A 19902-nucleotide genomic window follows, 5' to 3' on the forward strand; every position below is an offset into this window, starting at 1 on the left:
CCCATTCACATTCATACACTATGGCCAATTGTGTTTACCCAATTAACCTATACCACATGTCTTTGGACTGTGGGGGAAACCGGAGCACCCGGAGGAAACCCATGGAGAGAACATGCAAACTCCAAAAAGAAACGTCAACTGGCCCAGCCGGGACTCGAACCAAAGACCTTCTTGCTGTGAGAAGACAGCGCTAACTACTGAGCCACTGTGCCGCCCCTTCATCAAAATATTAGCACTAAAAATATTCAAACAACAAGGAACCATAAGATTAGGATGTTAAAACAACAGCAACAAAAAACTTCACCTCTCATATCTGACTACACCGCTAGTTGACTCTAAACAGAAAGTAGTTTGTCGCTTTTTAGGGTCCCCTGACACTTTTCTGTTGTGATCTGTGCTACTTGCAGTATGTTTCTGTATGAGCCTATACACCAGGCTTGAGACGACAGAAAATTTTGAAGACCAGTGCCATTCAAAAGCACATTTAGTACACTGCACTTCCAACGAAATGGCAAAGTTTATAATCTAATAAATACATTTTAAACTCCTTTAACATTATTAAAAAGTACATGTTGAGTAAGTGACATTTGTTGGTTTCTTCATTTTCAAAGTCTATCTTTGCTAGTACTTTATTTGTAATATCTAAGGTTCGATATCTGCTTCTGCATTCAGTATGGCAATACATGTCATGTAAGATGGTATTCAAACTCACATCAGCAGCATTCAACACTGAGAAAAGCACATAGTCTGTACCTGAGGTGATCATTGTTATAGTAGTTTATGCTGTTGTTCAGCCGCGACAGAAATAGAAACTGTTTCTAAAATAAAAACTGTGTCGCTTTCACTGATGGTTAGGACAAACCCTGTTTAATTTGTTGTTGTTTTTTAAACTTTTTTGTTGTAGCCATTAAACTGTAAATATATATTAAGTTTGTCAGCGAAAACTTTTCTTTGTATGTTTTTCATATTAAAAAAAGTTTAAGAGAATGAACAAATCACAGACTCTTGATTTTACATATCCCAACATTTCCAGAAAAGGGTGTTCCAGAATATTGACTTTATGTAAGTGTGTATGTATATACAGTTGAAGTCATAATTATTAGCCCCCCTGAATTTTTAGCCCCTCTGTTTCTTTTTTCCCCAATTTCTGTTTAACGGAGGGAAGATTTTTTCCAACACATTTCTAAACATAATAGTTTTAATAACTCATTTCTAATAACTGATTTATTTTATCTTTGCCATGATGACAGTACATCATATTTGACTAGATATTTTTCAAGACACTTCTGTCCAGCTTAAAGTGACATTTAAAGGCTTAACTAAGTTAATTAGGTTAACTAGGCAGGTTAGGGTAATTAGCCAAGTTATTGTATAATGATGGTTTGTTTTGTAGACTATTGAAAAAAATATATAGCTTAAAGGGGCTCATAATATTGACTTTAAATAATATTGGCTTTTAAAAATTAAAAAACTGCTTTTATTTTGGCCAAAATAAAAATGTCCTTGCTGTTAAACATAATTTGGGAAATATTTAAAAGAAAAAAAAAATTAAAGGGGGGCTAATAATTCTGACTTCAACTTTATGTTTGTATGTATGTGTGTATGTATGCATGTATGTATGTATGTCCATAACAGGTTAAGTGAATGTCTCTGACTCACGTGGTGATCTGAGTCTCCATGAAGATGAGGATGTAGACGAGCAGAGCTGGTAAAATGCTGGCACCCATCATCCAAATGGGAAACTGGCCATCAGAGCCCAGCGGGTGTATCAGCCAACCCCGCTTGTCCGGGCTGGTCACTGAGAAGCCGTCAGGCACATTTAGTTTCTATATTGAGAGAAAAGAAATGTTTACTGTGTATGTTTTGGTCACTTAGGTCAGTGTTTCTCAACCACGTTCCTGGAGGACCACCAACAGTACATATTTTGAATGTCTCCCTTATCTAAACCATTCATTTCAGGTTTCTGAGTATCTTCTAATGTTCTGATAATTAGATTCAGGTGTGTTTGAATACGAAGAGCTGGAAAATGTGTGCTGTTGGTGTGAAACAGGTTTGGGAAACACTGACTTAGATCACCAGTAGATAAGAGAGACACATTCCCGTTTACCCCTGGTGTTTCATTTGTCTTTTTTGTCCACTTTCCACAACTTTCCTTATTGGGTGGGTTTATGTTTAAGCTGTTTGTGATCTTTCAATCTAATATAAATATATACGCTAGCACAATTTACATAAGAACACCAAAAATTACATAATTGTGATGCTCTGATAGCAGAAAGACTAGACCAAACCACTCAGGATGTGTGTACAAATCAGGACTGTTAAGAAAATGTTGTGCTTTTTCCATTTTTCACCTTCAAACCAAACCCATGATTTTGAATCCCATGACTTCAACATGCCCTATAATGTTTAAGAACTAGATCCAATCTGTTATTCAGCAACCATACAGGCCATTTGTCGCATTCCTGAAATACAACTCATACAGTAGGAACATTTCCAAAAATAGTGTCCCTACTGAAAGTAAGACTTAATGCACTGTGCCCTTTCGCCAATGCAAGAATTTCAGGATTCATGTAGTTCAATTTGTTGAGCATTCCCAACAAGCAATTTTGATAGACATCTAATAACTAAAATCAAAGACAAAATCTATAGACTTTCATCAAATAAACAGACTTCATATATGTAGTCATTCACTACGCTCTGTCTAATATTTGATGACTAGTCTATTTTGGACTTTAGTTAGAGGTCTATTAAATTTTAGCCTATATTTAATCTTGTTTTACCCAAGACGTCTGTTAATCAACATTTAAACAAAAATGCTTGCTGGGTTTCTTTGAAGGCGTACAACAATTTTGGATTCAGTCACTAACTTAACATAAAGCTTGTAAAACATTCTTCAAAAATCTGTTTTATTTATCATTAAAAATATAAATATAAATATAAAAAATAATTGTGTCCAATCTAGTTAACATGAAGAAAGAATAAGGGAATTGTTGATTCACATAATTGATTCACATAGTTCAATTTGTTGAGCATTCCCACCAAGCAATTGTGTGTATAAAAGATGTCTAATAGATGTCCAAACATAGACGTCTTGGCTAAAATCTAAGACAAAATCTATAGACTCTCATCAAATAAACAAACTTTACATGTGTAGTCATTCACTACTGTCTGATGACTATTCTATTTTAGACATCTATTAGATTTTAGCCCAGATTTAGACTTGTTTTAGCCAAGATGTCTACTCAACATCTTTTAAGCACAAAAATGCTTGCTGGATTCAGTCACCAACTTAACATAAAGCTTGTTAAACATACTCCAAAAATGTGTTTTATTTTTCATTAAAAATAACTGTGCTCATTCTAGTTAAGATATTAAGAGTTCACACTTAGCTGAGGATTGATTATAAAGCTTGTTTGGCATGCTGTCCTGGGAGAGAGCCCTGAGCTCATTAGGTCCTCTAGCCCAGGCTCCCTCCCATTTGCAGGGTAAGAGGGGAGTTTGAACTCTCGAGAACTCCCCTGCTAATTTTCTGACACATATTTGAAAGTGAAGTTGTATTAGTTGAAATATTTGTTAACATGCGGCGACGCAGTGGCGCAGTAGGTAGTGCTGCTGTCTCACAGCAAGAAGGTCGCTGGTTCGAGCCTCGGCCGGGTCAGTAGGAGTTTCTGTGTGGTGTTTGCATGTTCTCCCTGAGTTTGTGTGGTTTTCCTCCGGGTGCTCCGGTTTACCCCACAGTCCAATGACATGCGGTACAGGTGAATTGGGTAGGCTAACTTGTCCATAGTTTATGAGTGTGTATGGATGTTTCCCAGAGATGGGTTGTGCTGGAAAAGTTGGCGGTTCATTCCGCTGTGGTGACCCCGGATTAATAAAGGGACTAAGCTGAAAAGAAAATGAATGAAGGAATGAATTTGTTAACATGCACTGTCGATAGTGCTCTGTGCATAACATAACGAACAAGTGAACTGTTAACAATTAATATGTACAAATATTAATACATTTTTAAAAATGAATTCTACATATTAACAAATGAGGTCTTAAAACCTCTGAAGTTTTACCAAGTGAAGTTTAGTTATAACTAATTTCGAGAGGAGCACATGATTATGATTGAACACAGCTGGTCCCGCATTAACTAAAGCATTTCTTACTACTGTTATCTTCGCCTTGAAGAATCCCCCCCCCTTCCACCCCTACTCCTCCACCTTTTCCTCTATAGGGTGGCATGGTGGCCCAGTGGTTAGCACTATTGCCTCACAGCAAGATCGTCACTGGTTCAAATTCTTTACAGGCCAGCTGTCATTTCTGTGCGGAGTTTAGATGTTCCTCCAGTGCTCGTGTGAGTTTCCTCCGGGTTTTCCGGTTTCCTTCCACAGTCCAAAAAACATGTGTCATAAGTGAATTAATCAATCTAAATGAACACAATAGTTGAACTCTTACACAGCAGTATATCTCTAAATAGCAAATTTTAATCTATCTTCAGCTCTAAACAAAGAGTGGGGGGGGGGGGGGGGGGGTTCTCGAGACCTACCTGAGCTCAAACTCCCTTCTCGCCCTGTAAACTGGAGAGAGCCTCAGGCTCGAGGATCTTATGAGCTCAGGGCTCTCTCTTGGGACAGCATGCCAAACTCGCTTTATAATCAATCATCAGCTGAGTGTGAACTCTTCAAATGTAATTTCTCCTCACCTGTGTGTAAGTGTCCTTTATGCTGTAGTCCAATAAGACCATGGTGGAGATTGCAATAGGAACTCCAAAATCTCCAATAGCCCTTCGCAGCTGAGCAAACAAATGAGATATAATATCACTACAGCCGCAATAACACTTTATCACACACAGAATCAAATAAATGCCATCTCATGTTAGCACAAACACTGGCTCACCCTGCCAGGGAAGAAAGCACTGTTCTTGAATTTGCGCAAATAATAGGCAATGAAGAAGGTGCCTGATGTGAGCACCAGGGACAGGAGAGCCGTGTTGGGCTGGTTTAGTGTTTGAGAAGCGCCTGTAGACCTGCTGTCATTGGATCCTGTTTGTAAAGCCGTGCCATTTTCTTCTGGACCGGAGCAGCTTCTCAGAGGATGATCCATGAAGATCTGTGGAGTAAATGGACACTGTCTGAACATCTGATAATCATATTTTATAATCCTTTATAAATTCGATACAGTAAAACCAATGGGCTCCATGTCACACAGTCAACAGGGAATATTATCTGAACATTCTGTAACATTCCTTAAAAGTTTTTAAAATGTTTTTAAGTGTTACATTTTATTTGTTACATTCTTTTAATGTTGATAGAAAACAACCTTTTCTTAGAACAATAACAATGTCAATGGAATGCTTTAATAACATTTTAATAACGTTCTGGGAACATTATTATGACATGAGACCGAATCATTATGAAAATATTTTGAATAAAGTTATCACCAAAAAATTACTTTAATGGTTTGGTTCTGCACAAATCTAGAGAGATTTTGGAAATATATTTTTCAGTCGTTTAGTTACATGTATGGTTTTCTTACTGAACCTGAACCCCTGTTGGCAATTTTTGAAACCAGCCTCAAAAATATTGTGCTTAAAGAAGAAATATGTAGAGTAATTGCTTTCATCACACAATTGACAAGGCGTTCAATTTCTCTCTATTGGAAAAAAACGAAGCCCCCAACAAATAGTAGATGGATTAAAGACGTGATGTATTTTATTCAGCTTGAAAAAGTAATTTGCTCTCAGAGGTTCAAAAAGTAGTTTTTGAAACATGGTCTCCTTTTCTTACATGCGTTGACAATTTACAATTCTTAGAGTAGGAGGATATTTAATCCCATACAATCTCAAAAAGTCCCCGTCTTTCCTCTCAGTGTATCCTTGTGATGCCATTCACAATGGGCTTGCTTGAAATAAAAGGTATACAGAATCTTCCTGCAATTACACACTAAATGATTCACTTTTTATGTGTGCAGTATATCTTTTCGCATTTTCCTTTTTCCATTTTATTAATTTATTTATTATTACTGTATTGGAGTTGTGTTTGCACCCTATACTGTACCTTAACTTGCGGTGCATTTGTGTGATACTTGAGGATTTTGATGTTTGCTGACTGTTAGCTATGCGTCTCTTGTGTTAAAGCCACAAAAGGGGAATTAGTGTTGGGGATGTTTGTTTGTATACTTGTTTGTTTGTTTGTTTTGTTGTTGACTGTTTGTTTTTCTGTTTTGTGCTTGCAAATTCCTACAAATAAAGTATAAAATAATATATTATAATAATTATAATATAAATAAGTATATAAAAAACTATACATATTGAAAATTCTAAGAACCTTCCACAATAACGTTTTTAGAACTTACTGAGAATGTTAGGGAAACACTCTTAGAACATTAATATTATAATATTTATGGAATGTTCCAACGTTTTAAAAATGTCTGTAGAACACATGAAACTATTTGAGTAAAAATATTGTAACCAAAAAATACACTATATAAACAACTATACGTTTTTGAATTTCCAAAGAACATAAAAAATAAAGTTATATACAGTGCTCAGCATAATTGAGTACACCCCATTTTGAAAATTGATATTTTTATCCTTTTCTCAGTAAACATAGGCAATGTATTTTGATGCATTTAAAAACAACAGATTTATTAAACAGATATATTTATTAAAGTAATATTTTAGTCACCAAACATATTTAGAAATTGAAAAATAATATTCAATTCAATATTCAATTAAATTCAAGCAAAATATTGCAAAAACAAAATTACAACCTACAAAATTTCAATTAAATGTTTACATTTTTTTTGCTTCTCTTGATATTTCCTCTTTTTTAAATTTAGATTTAATATTTTTCTGTAAGGACGACGCAGTGGTGCAGTGGGTAAGAAGGTTGCTGGTTCAAGCCTCGGCTGGGTCAGTTAGCATTTCTGTGTGGAGTTTGCATGTTCTCCCCATGTTCATGTGGGTTTCCTCCGGGTGTACTCATATATGCTGAGCACTGCAACTTTAGGGAAAGTTTTTAAAATTGTTAAACCTAAAACTGTTAGCTGGGATTTCTTTAAAGTAATTGCTTTTATGCAACAAGGATGCCTAAAACTGACCCAAACATATTAAATTGTTTTCTGAAGAAAATAATTTACATATATTAAAATACAACAGTTCTATTTAATTACTTTAAAATAAATGTTAAATACTAATAAATACTAATACCCAAAAATATAACACTTTGATTCCATTTTTTAATATTACAGGCAAATACTGTCACATCAGAAAGAGATAGAATCGTAGTCCCAAAAATCTCATAATGTTTTGTACATTAAGTTGCAATTTAAACACAAGTAAGCCTGGTGTACCTGTTGTTGTAATAGTGTCTCAGTCCACATAAATATTCCATTGATAGGAAACCAGACAATTTGTTTATAATTAGCACTAATTTTTTTTCTTTATATTTTTCCCCATTTAACAATATCCTTATCATCCTGAAAAATGCAAATATCAGTAATATTTCACAATTCTTCAATCAATAAATGTATTTATTAATTTCAATATTACAGAAAGAAATGACCTGACTTACATTACCTTTTTGTCAAACATTTTTAAAGACAAGTAAAGTTGATAATTTGGCTGCTGTCACTTTTAAGACTGAATGCACACAATATCATGTTGCATGTGTCTTTTTTCCTCAGATGTTTATGTTTACAAAACCAACTGTGTACAGTAAAGTGAAATTGGAAGAACAAATTAGACTATGGTGGGCCATAACACCACAACAAAAGACGAACGTCACAGATTATTGTATCGATATTGCCAAAAAGCGATCCTGTTTTGTTTCAAATATATCAGTTTAAATAAGTATAAAATATATATATTTGTGACAATTCTAGTATGAACAACAACAACAAAAACATTTGTATACTTTGCCAAGCTTGAAGAAGGTCTCGTAGATGAAGATGAGAGAGATGAGGATGGAGAAGATCTCTTGGGTGAAGCGTGACACAAATCGCACCAGGAAACTCCCTTCAAAGGCTACAGTGAGTAACACAATGATGATCAACCACATCCCAATCCACATGCGGCCCGTCAGATACTCGAGGTCATTGGACTTGCAAAACTGCAAACACATTGATTCATATGCTCAAACCTTTTACTATTCAGTTTCTAACTTAATATTTACATCATCATCTTAACATCAATCACGCTCAGTAGTGTGAATTGTTTTTTATACATCACTGCAATAGTGATTCTAACTTCTTTTAGTAGTAAAAATGACAAATTGTACCTCTTCCCAACAAGGAAAAAAACACATAAATATATTTTGTCATGGCGTTGCAATCAAAAAATTGTTATAATGGAAGTCAATGGGGCAAAAACAACCACTTACATAACGAAAGGGAAGTCAATTTTCCCATAGTCTATTGTTGAGTTTTTGAAAAAATCCACAGAATTTTCAAAATAAGCTTTGTCACCAAAAATCATTCCATTTGGTGAAACACAGAGAAAGTTGTGGCCAAATTAACTCTCAAAATCACCCCAGAATAGATGAAAACAGCCCCAACAGCACACAAGGGTGAATCTGTATTGTCTGTACTTATTTTGTTAGATATACTTACTGAGTAGAAGGCCTCTTCAAACACTAGCAGGGGTCCAGAGAAGCCCACGATGAGCAGAGGTTGAGCTCCAAGCAGACAGAATAACATTCCCTGAACGGCAGTGGAAATGATCAGTTCTGACACACCAATCAAACCATCGGTCTTCTCACCTGTGGAAGAAGTAAATGAGTTCATTAGTAATGCTTCCGAATTTTAGTTGGATCATTAAAAATAGCCATTTAACTAGCCTTTACTGGTTTCCAAAGTGTCCCTCACAGATCAAAGTGACCCGAAGGACAGAAGTGTTGCTTGTTTTGGTCCAGGAATCTATATATCCAGGTCTTGACATTAGCTTTTTGATCACCAGCCTCTGTGACTAGCAGTTTTCCAACATTACTTTTTTACTAGTCACAATTTTGTTGTTGGGAAAATATATTTTATATGCATAAAATTTGACTTTGGCATGCTAAAATGACTTGATTTAGACTTTAAAATGACTTGATTTCCTCATTTATTCCACTTGTTTTGTGTTGTGTATGAGCTTGCTCAATGAGCATGAGCAAATGGGTTGTGGTTTCATAGTGTCGTATTGCAATTAGTTTTTATTGCACATCACTTTTCAGGGCTCAACACTAAGGAGTTATCAATTTTCTTTCTGGCCACACCAAAACAATTTAAAACATAAATAATTCTTACACCAAAATAACTGTAAGCTAAAGAAAGCAGGTGAAAAACATACCAAGTGCGATAATGAAAGGATGATCATGTGAAAGGTTAAAGTGAAAGCAACCTGCTGCTTTCAAAAAGACCTTTGAAAAACTGGAGCTCTTGAAAGCAGCAGGACTGAGGGTGCACGAGTGTCGCTTTTTATCAAGTCTATTTAAAAGAGAAATGATCGCACCAGTTACGTTTCCAGGCAGAGATGCATGGCGCAAGGAACCGTTTCTTTTTGAAACTTTTAAACACTCGCGGGCATCGCATCACCTGAAATCAGCTGGTCCCTGATTGGTCTATCCTTATTGATGAATTCTGCTTTTTAAGAAAACCACAATTAAAAATGATCTTTAACCAGCCAAAGTGGCTATTGGGAGTGTCTGTCTAACCCGCCACAGCTGAAATCTACCCACATTTGGCGGGTGTTAATGTCAAGCCCTGTTTATATCAACATTTATCAAGGTTTAAAATCATTGTTTTGTCTTTACTTTTAATAAACACTTTCATATTAAGAAATATAATTAACAATATTTACTAATATTTATCTTTTAACCTAAAAACAACAACAATAAAATGCCATTCCAGTCATCTTTTACAGAAGACATCTCCTTCTTGTGAAAAAAACTATTCTCTCAAGTTTTATGGTTATTGTCTATAGAATTCAAATGAGATCCTAAATGAAACAAATAAACTAAAAAAAGGAAACACCTAGGTTTCAAACTCCAATCTGAAACTTGTTTATTAAATCTATATTTTTATATCTATATTTAGAGATACAGTGCATCCGGAAAGTATTCATAACGCTTCACTTTTTCCACATTTTTTTTAATGTTACAGCCTTATTCCAAAACGAATGAAATTCATTTATTTGCTCAAAATTCTACACACAATACCCCATAATGACAATGTGAAAAAAGAGTTTTTGAAATTTTCAAAACAGCTTCAGAACAGAAATGAAGTTTTCAGTAATATGGGTGAAGAATCCCCAAATGCAGTCAGACAGAGATCGCATGACTCAGCAGCTAAATTCTGCACGAAACAGAGGCTCAAAGCCGACTAGACAGCGGCATTCTGCTCTGATTGCAGCCGAGATAAGAACATTGATTATTGGAGATTCAATAATCAAAAATTTTAGGAGCAGAGCTACAATGACATACTGCTTCCCTCATGCAACAGTTTGTAATATAAACAAAGAGCTTGAGAACATATTAAGGAAACATGAGAATGCAAAACGGATTATCATCCATGTGGGGAAGAATGATATTTGGAAAGAACAGTCAGAACTGCTCAAGAGAGATTTCTGTGAGCTTTTGGAAACAGTTGAAAGACTGAAAATTCAGCCGTTCATCGGTGGACCACTTCCTGCAAGAGGGACAAATATGTTTTCAAGGCTCCTTGGTCTAAATGCATGGCTGCAGAAAACCTGTAACAGGAAAGGACTGAATATCATCAACAACTTCAATCTCTTCTGGAACCAAAGACAACTATTTACATCAGACGGCCTTCATCCAAACAAACTTTGTGCAAAAGTGCTAAAGGACAACATCTATTTCTCCTTACATCATCCATTGGCTGTGTGCGCCACTGAACTCAACCCAAATGGCACACACACACACCTAGCAAATGTCCGAATGACCACAGGACTTCAAATCAGCTCCTGGGTGGACTTGTGGCTGACGCATCCCACAAGGACAGCAATAACACCATGCAGACACAACAGCCACTGATATCGGACAAACTGCCATCTGAGCCCTGCACACTGAGCTCAACACAGGCAGACTGTGATGCATCAGAACAGCATCAAGTCTCAGCACTCATGGATGATCTCCAGGAAAACAGCCAGGTCAACATATCTCAGCAGCCAGAAACTCCAGACCCACAGCCTCTGTCACCAGACACGCTCTCATTGTCACCTTGCTCTCTTCTCTTGAATTTTTCAAAAAAGATGGAGGAACTGGTGTTTGCTGGAACTAAACTCTCACACTCCATTGCTGCAAGCCCCCAGTTAGCAACTAAAAATCAGCAAGTCTTACACCCATCTCTGAGCCCACCTCGCCCTATATCTAGGAGAGGCCTCAGGTCTTTGCGACAGAGCCAGATTTCTTCAGGCCGTATAGCGAATCATTCAAATCTTGTGTCTATTAAATGTAAATCTGAGACTACTGTAGGCACAACAGCTAAAACTGTTCAATTAGCACTTTTAAACATCCGATCACTTAACAATAAGTCACTTTTAGTCAATGATTTTATCAACACAAATTGCCTTGATTTTATGCTTTTAAATGAAACTTGGCTAGATGACAGCTGTAGCGCAGCAGTTCTGAATAAAACAGCTCCTTTAAACTTAGATTTTTTGAGTGTTTGCAGAGCTAATAGGAGAGGTGGAGGCATTGCTACCCTGTTTAAAAATGTCTATGAGTGTAAACGAGTGTCATTGCATTGATGAAATGAACAGTTGGATGTGCTAGAACTTTCTTCAGTTAAACAAAGAGAAAACTGAAGTCATTGGGTTTGGAAACAGATATGAGGTTCTTGAGGTGAATGCGTACCTTGGCACTAAAGATCAAACAACAAAAAATAAGGTCAAGAATCTTGGTGTGACTCTGGAGTCAGATCTGAGTTTCAATAGTCATGTCAAAGCAGTTAGTAAATCAGCATACTATCATCAAAAACATTGCAGGAATTAGATGCTTTGTTTCCAGTGAAGACTTGGAGAAACTTGTTCATGCTTTTATCAGCAGCAGGGTGGATTACTGTAATGGCCTCCTCATGGGCCTTCCCAAAAAGATAGTCAGACAGTTGCAGCTCATTAAGAACGCTGCGACCAGGATTCTGACCAGAACCAGGAAATCAGAGCACATCACCCCGTTCCTCAGGTCTTTACACTGGCTCCCAGTTACATTCAGAATAGATTTTAAAGTATTATTACTGGTCTATAAGTCACTAAATGGCCTAGGACCTCAATACATCACAGATATGCTCACTGAATACAAACCAGTTCAATCAGATCTTTAGGATCAAATAAACTAGAAATTCCAAGATTTCAGTCAAAGCAGGGTGAATCGGCTTTCAGCTACTACGTCCCTCGCTGCAGGAATCAGCTTCCAGAAATGATCAGATGTGCTCCAACATTAGGCACATTCAAATCAAGACTGAAAACACATCTGTTTAGCTGTGCCTTTAATGAATGAGCACTGTGCTACGTCAGACAGATCGCACTATTATGTCTTTCTTTTCTTTTTCATTCTTTTATAACCTGTTTTAACACATTTTAATCTGTTTTTATCTGTTTTTCTTTAATCATTTTTATAATTTGTTTTTATTTTCTTATACTTGTCTCTTTTATTCTTGTTTATGTAAAGCACTTTGAATTGCCACTGTGTATGAAATGTGCTATATAAATAAACTTGCCTTGAAATTGTTGCAAATTTATTACAAATAAAAAACCTGAAAAATGTACATAAATATTTTCACATTGTCATTATGGGGTGTTGTGTATCATGTTAAATGTTGTGTTAAATAATAAAAGAATCAACTCCGACAAACCCAATAGTCCTCCAAAGGTGACAGCAGGAGAAAGAGCAGCAAAGTAAATGAATATGACAGTAGCCATGCATTGAGGACTCAGCGCATCCTTAAAATCACTGATGTATTTGGGGTATCGGCGCCGTGCATCTCGGATAACACCACCAAACAGCCTCCCCGTCCTCCGAAGAGGGTCATCTTCAGGTTTCAGAGGAGGTTGTAGAGCTGACAACATTAAGAATGAAGAAAGAGATCATTTAACTTTGGATAAACATGAAAGAATTCTGTTGACTTTCGCATTGTTTATTTGAGCCTTGTACCAATGTCATCTGGGCTCTTGGGCTCTTTGGCCTGTAGTTTGACCTCCTGCTCGTGTCTCTTGTGCAGCATCTCTCTCTGGAAGCGGGCAATGGAGTGCAGCAGCTCGTCTCCTCCAACCTCAGATGGAGGAAGCACAATACTGCAGTCCAGGAAGCTGTTGATGGCGGTCAGTAGATCCTGGCGTCCGTCTGCTAAATACGCTGCCTCATGGAAGTGCTAGGTGGGAAATCACATTTATATTTAAAACGGTTCAAAACAAAAATACTTGTGAATGCTGTATGATGATGTATTTAAGAGATAGTTCACTAAAATTTAAAATTTACTCACTTCTCACTCTCCTTTAGGTGTTTTTTCTTTCATCGAACTCAAAAGAAGATATTTTGAAGAAAGCTGAAAACCTGTAACCATTGACATCCATAGTAGGAAAAACAAAAACTATGGAAGTCAGTGGTTACAGGTTTCCAACATTTTTCAAAATATCTTCTTTTGTGTTCAACTGAAGACAAAGTCTCATAATGGTTTGAAACAACTAAAGGGTGAGTAAATGATGACAAAATGGGTGAACTATCCCTTTAAATAGATAAACTGAAAAAATAACTTCAAGTATTTTTTACTACAAATACATGAGCTCTCCTATTTACTTGAGAAACAAAATTACTTCGGATGTTATCTGAAAATGAAGTGGGTCCATGCTTAAAACAAGATAATATCTGCCAACGGAGAAATAAGAAAAAAGCTTAATTCAAAGGCAAATCAATATAATGTTTGAATTTATTTTGGTCGAGTTTTTGAAAAGCAGAACTTAAAATATGATGCCATTTTGCAACTCAAGTAAAAGTGTTAATTTAGGAATTTGTATGATAAATACACTATGTATTTTATTTTATTTTTTGCATTCTCTGAAAGACCTCATTTCTTCCACAGTATGTTTTGTAATATGTACACATTGATGTTCAATTGTTTGTTAATAATTGCAAATACTGTAAAAGTTATACTAATAATACTGTGCAATAATAACTTTCATTCAGTTTTCATTCAGTATCATTTCAGTCTTTAATGTCACATGACCTTTCAGAGGTTAATCTAATATGCTTATCTGGTGCACAATTGAAAGTAGCTCGAATCATATTGTACATATGGTACTTTCAAACAGACCAAATATCTTATTGTCCAGATTTTCTATTACCACCCCAAAAAATTATTGTGTTTAATGTTTATTTTCATCAGCATTTTCTTAAAATATAACTCCTTTTTAATATTATACATGTTTTTACTTTCAGTTTTGATCAACATAATGGGCTCTATTTAACGATCTAGGTGCAAAGTCTAAAGCGCAAAAGCAATAAGACTCGAATCGACTTTTGCTATTTTAAGGATGGAAAAATAAGATTTTCGGCCCATGGTCTAACAGGGTTGTGCTTATTCTCTTAATGAGTTATGGGTGTGTTTTGAACATAACATGCATTAAACCAATCAGTGTATCATCTCCCATTCCCTTTAAGAGTCAGTTGTGTCGTGCCATGTCGCTTTGCTATTTACATGGCGGACTTTGTAAGTAAAAATACTGAATGCTTCACTAGCGAGAAAACATTTAAACAGACCATCTGCAACGCGAGAATAAAGAATGAGCCTCCTCCATTTGGCCGTTTTACTTTATCTTTAATTTACTTTTACTCTTTACTTTACTCCTTTACTTTCGTGGAGTAAGGAAACGGTGAAAACTCACTCCACTGAAGACATTCATTAGCCTACATATTTAATTTCGTTTGTTAAGCACAAAGATTTGTTTCAAAACTATTACTAAATTCAGTTCTAATTTCCAGCAAACGAATAAATAAACAATAATAATGAAGTGTGGTCAAAAAACTGAGTTATATCAAAGACACATCCTATTCTTATGCCCCATATGGTGATGCATACGTCTCCAAAACCTGACAGGTGGACAAATCTAAACTTGTTTTAATTAAAACAAATGTAAATATGCATATAATAAATAATATTTCCCATAGATGGGTTGCAGCTGGAAGGGCATCCGCTGCGTAAAATATGTGCTGGATAAGTTGGCGGTTCATTCCGCTGTGGCGACCCCGCATTAATAAAGGGACTAAGCTGTAAAGAAAATGAATGAATAATAAATAATACTGCTAATAATAATAACATTATACGAATGAAAATTGTCATAAATAAACTGAAAACCCCCCCCGAGGTGAAGAAGGCATGGAGCTAGTGGTTTTTTTATTTATGTAGAAAATAATTATTTTTTTAACATTTTGATCCTCTAATTTGTTTTCATATGTAATGATATTTGTGTATTGCTGTACACCCTGTGTGTATTAAGCAATGTGTACGCTGTTGGACCTGCATTGGCGCACAACTATCGCTCTCTGTGCTGGACTTCAGACCAGCTTTTAGTTGGTCAATGGCGCAGTCTATTTCAGTTCATCAAAATAGCAACTTGTCAACAATACGCCTTAACACACCTCCTTTTTAGACTGGAACATCTATGAGTCCACAAAGTGGTGAAAATAGATTTGCTATTTAAATAACGTGGCACAAAATGTGATAATTAGAGTTGCGCTGGTCTGAAAATAGCAACAAATCACGGCAAACACGTCTTGCGCCTTATTGCGCCAGGTGTATGATAAGGCCCAATATTTCCATAAAAAAACCCTTTAAACAGTAGTGTAGATTCTGCTCAGCAAAACATGACAAAACAAAAATTCTGAGTAAAAAAATTGCTTATTTAATTGCACCAGCGATTCCAGTGAACTTGGTTAACTTTGTGCTTACTTTATCAGACATAAGTGTTGATATGGAGCGGCCGATTTGGTGGTAGTCAATGTTAGCACTCGGTGGGCCGAGGAGCACAAACAGAAACCGCACTGGAATCGGCACTTCCAGAACTGACTCCAACAGAACCGCTTCCTTCAGTCTCACAAAAGCCATGGTGGGCTGATCCAGGAAATCCACACAGCCTGCAAAAATCAAGATTGTCTGCATCAGGGCTTTCACAGATTCATTCATTCATTTTTTTTTTGGCTTAATCCCTTTATTAATCTGGGGTAGCCCCAGCGGAATGAACCGCCACATGTTTTACACAGCGGATGCTTCCAGCCGCAACCCATCACTGGGAAACATTTATTCACACTTATTCTCACACATACACTACAGACAATTTAGCTTACTCAATTCACCTGTACCACACGTCTTTGGACTTTGGGGGAAACCGGGGCAGAGCACCTGAAAAAAAAACCCACGCAAGCGCGGGGAGAGCATGCAAACTCCACACAGAATTGTCAACTGACCCAGCCGAGGCTCGAACCAGCGACCTTCTTGCTGTGAAGTGACAGCACTCACTACTGCACCACTGCGTCACTTCACAGATTCAATTCAGTTTTATTTGTATAGCACTTTTCATGCCACATTTCATTTCAAAAAAGCTTTAGAGAAAGAAAGCCCAATTTACAATTAAGAGAAATGTGGTGGAAAGAGTACTGAAAACTGTCAACTAATACCGTCTATCTTGTACCCAGCAAATTAAAAATGTAGCTTACATCAGTCCTATTTTTCTTTTAAGCGTGTTTCTAAGTATAAGTTAACTTATTTTCCATTACATTAATATATGTCTCTATAATAAGCCAACAGAAAGCAAGTTGATGCATTTACATGTAATCAATATGTTAATGCATATTATGCACTTTGCATCCTGATTAACAAACTACGAGTGTCCAACAGTTGGCGCTGTAAGCCAAGCTCATGCAGCAATTTGTAAATGTACTATGTGAAAACGTAACATTTTGTAGTGCATTTAAATAATGATTCAGTCATTATACAGCAGGCGTCCTTCATTTTCTTATCAGGACATGCAGTCTCACGGCTGTCGTGTGTAATGATTTTGTGTCTTGTTGGACACTTTTAATGCTGTCACACTACATGTTTGCTGCATTTATAAAGCGTCTGAGTTTGGAGGTCAGTCGGATTAAATTTTTCTTTGCGCAATTTGATTCGATTGGAATCATGGGACTGACTATTAGCCAATCACCACAGACAAGAAAAAAATAAACAGATAAAGAAGTGACTGCAAGTTAAAGAAAAGTAAATTACTGATAAAGCACTAAAATGTTCTCAGATAAAAATACACTTCTTAAAAACTACTTATTAAACACAATTTATGACAAAAAAGACTTATTTACAGTAATTTGAGTATTTGTAATTCAATATTTTACACCACTGGTTATCAGGTGTCATGTCCATACAGCAGAAATGTAAAGAATGATCATACTCAAGAAAGATGAACATGATTAAAGTGTTGATCCTGTGAACATGATCACAATATAAAGAAAACTGTACGATTTCTACAGTTATCACATGTGCAGAAAGTAAACTGACCGACAAGAACAACGGTGGCTTCTGCATCTTCTGGAATCTTCTCAAGCAACTTCAGTTCATGTTTTGATTTGGTTTTGTGCAAAGCAAAAAACTGTGGAGAGTCTTTCTGTGGAAATAAAGAGGAAAAAGTCAATTTTTCATCTATTTTACATCTCAAAAACACATACACAGACCACCAAGCAATACTGTGTTTAATAAATGTCTAATAGATATCCAAACATAAACATCTCAGCTAAAACCAGGTTAAATTTGGGCTGTCAGTGAAAATCTAAAAGATGTCAAAAGTCATCAAAGATTCGACAAAATTCACGTTCATTAACACATTTGATGACAATTTTTAGATTATTACTAGGTGTTTATTAGATTTTTACTGACAGTTCAAATTTAGCCTTGTTTTAGCTGAGGCATCCAAGTTTGACAGCTATTAGACATCTTTCAAATATAAAAAAAAGCTGGGAGGCTTCAAATGAACACAATACCTCGTTCTTCTCTAAATAATCTACACTACAGCGTGACTCAAAGTTGCGGAGTCCTCCAATGAGAGGGTCTGTGGCAGGAAGCTCTGGTGCACCGATATGATTAGTGCTGTGATAATGAGAGATGAGAGAGCCAAGGCTGGTTGCTGAAATGTTCCGGTTAAACAAGCTGTGCTCCTTGCCATCACTAGGATGACTGTTGAACAGAAGAACAACAAAGTGAGCATTTTTATTGGCGTGTTTTTTTTTTTTTTTATATGTACTGTAAAGGTAATTTAGTGTGTGAACTGACCTGTGTTTGAGGAGAAGGGCTCGCAGCACATTGGCTCTGTCGTGTGCTCTGATCTGATCAGAGATAATCATCTGCTCTACAACCTGATGAGCAATGCCAGGCAGGGTCTTCTGGTCCAGATCTAGCAACACCGCACCTGTAAAATCACTTTATCAGTATATCAATATACTGGTGCTGATTGGTAGGGATGCAACGATACCATTTTTTGGAACCAATCCGATCTCGATACCAAAATTCTGAGTATCAACCATTACAGATCCGATCCCGATTCTGTGCCGTTTTTTTATTTTTATTTTTTATTTTTTACTAACATAATACAGTTTCGATAGTTCTGGTGATAATCTCAAATAATATATCTTCTTTAGTAAAAATAACACACCTAGACCTACTGTATATGACAGATGGCACAATCTAAACATGACGCTTGCTATAAACTATGGGCTACATTATTTGAGCATTCATTATGACATTGATATGATCTGTTGTGGTCCAGCTTATGTTTCCTTTTTAATAATAAGATTTTTCTTTGATATCTGTAATAGGCTACCCTAAGTGATTGGAAATTAACCAGCCTTTTAGCAAAGCCTGATATTTTCCTGCAGGTTTGACGCAGACTAACTAAACTGTCTGAGGCCAGTTTTACTTAATAAATGTTCCCTCGCATAAACTCGCTGCGAGTGAGATGGAGAAACTGAAAGCATGTCTGAAAAATGATTTTTTGTCTGAAAAAATTTCTTTTTGAAACAAATTTTGTTTGGTATAATTTGTTGGTAATTTAAATGTCTTTTTGTTGGTAAGTTATCTACAAAATAAACAAGAATATTTGAGGTTAAGTTCAAAACAAGATCCGCTTATAGGCCAATGCTTCAGCGCACAAACTGACAAACAGGTCTGTTAAATAAAATATTAATATATAAAATTACAGTGAAATATTCACAGTTTCAGAGTAGCCTATATTAGGCTAAATAATTTTCTGTTAATGACAATTCATATGCGCCGGGTCGTCAGTTTCACTTTATTAATTTAATCAACTACTTTAACCACAATGAGCCAGGCTTTACAAACTATTCACAGCACTTAAAGTACTCCCCTCAGAAGAATAGCCTAAACTCAGTCGGAAGGATGAGAGAACAGAAACTTATTGTAAGAATAATCTTACGGAGCGGCGCATGTCACGTCTGCGCAGCTGGTGCCTGAATGAATCGCTTGCATCACTGACACAGCGCGCAGCCCTCCGGTATACAGACACTTCTAAAACAGCAGCACAAAAGGGAGAAACCGGTGCGTTGTCTGTCCATTTTATTATTGAGCTATTTCTCATTTAAAGTGTCAAGTAGGCCTACAGGAACAAATAGTCTTGGAGAAAGTTTTTCGTGTTGTCATGAACACGACACGCAGTTTGAATTGTGAATGAATGGAGAATGATTGACAGGCACAGCGACGAGAAGCACTGAAGTGACCATGAATTTACCCACTTGAATTTTTATCTGTACTTCACATTAAACTATAAAATGGCTTCAAAACATTTAGGATATAGTAAGCCTACATGACAACTTTCTAGTGCCTTATAATAGGCTACCTTTGTGGCGTTTGTTGACTTATAAACTACAC

General features: G+C 36.3%; 1 protein-coding gene across 3 annotated transcripts in view; it reads right to left on the reverse strand.

Annotated features, from left to right (window-relative positions):
* The window catches only part of slc4a2a (solute carrier family 4 member 2a), a 76325-nt gene that overhangs the window by 11170 nt on the left and 45253 nt on the right, over nucleotides 1-19902 (reverse strand). For all 3 annotated transcript variants that reach the window (XM_056477478.1, XM_056477486.1, XM_056477470.1), the window contains 11 exons: nucleotides 18292-18427; nucleotides 18003-18195; nucleotides 17524-17629; nucleotides 15925-16109; nucleotides 13134-13350; nucleotides 12835-13038; nucleotides 8596-8744; nucleotides 7902-8096; nucleotides 4882-5094; nucleotides 4688-4777; nucleotides 1660-1826 (listed from right to left, as the gene is read on the reverse strand). In XM_056477478.1, coding sequence (XP_056333453.1) covers nucleotides 1660-1826; nucleotides 4688-4777; nucleotides 4882-5094; nucleotides 7902-8096; nucleotides 8596-8744; nucleotides 12835-13038; nucleotides 13134-13350; nucleotides 15925-16109; nucleotides 17524-17629; nucleotides 18003-18195; nucleotides 18292-18427 — 1855 coding nt within the window. The remainder of the gene's footprint in view (nucleotides 1-1659; nucleotides 1827-4687; nucleotides 4778-4881; nucleotides 5095-7901; nucleotides 8097-8595; nucleotides 8745-12834; nucleotides 13039-13133; nucleotides 13351-15924; nucleotides 16110-17523; nucleotides 17630-18002; nucleotides 18196-18291; nucleotides 18428-19902) is intronic.

This window comes from Danio aesculapii, chromosome 2 (genome assembly GCF_903798145.1).
Source record: "Danio aesculapii chromosome 2, fDanAes4.1, whole genome shotgun sequence".
Taxonomy (NCBI): Eukaryota; Metazoa; Chordata; class Actinopteri; order Cypriniformes; family Danionidae; genus Danio; species Danio aesculapii.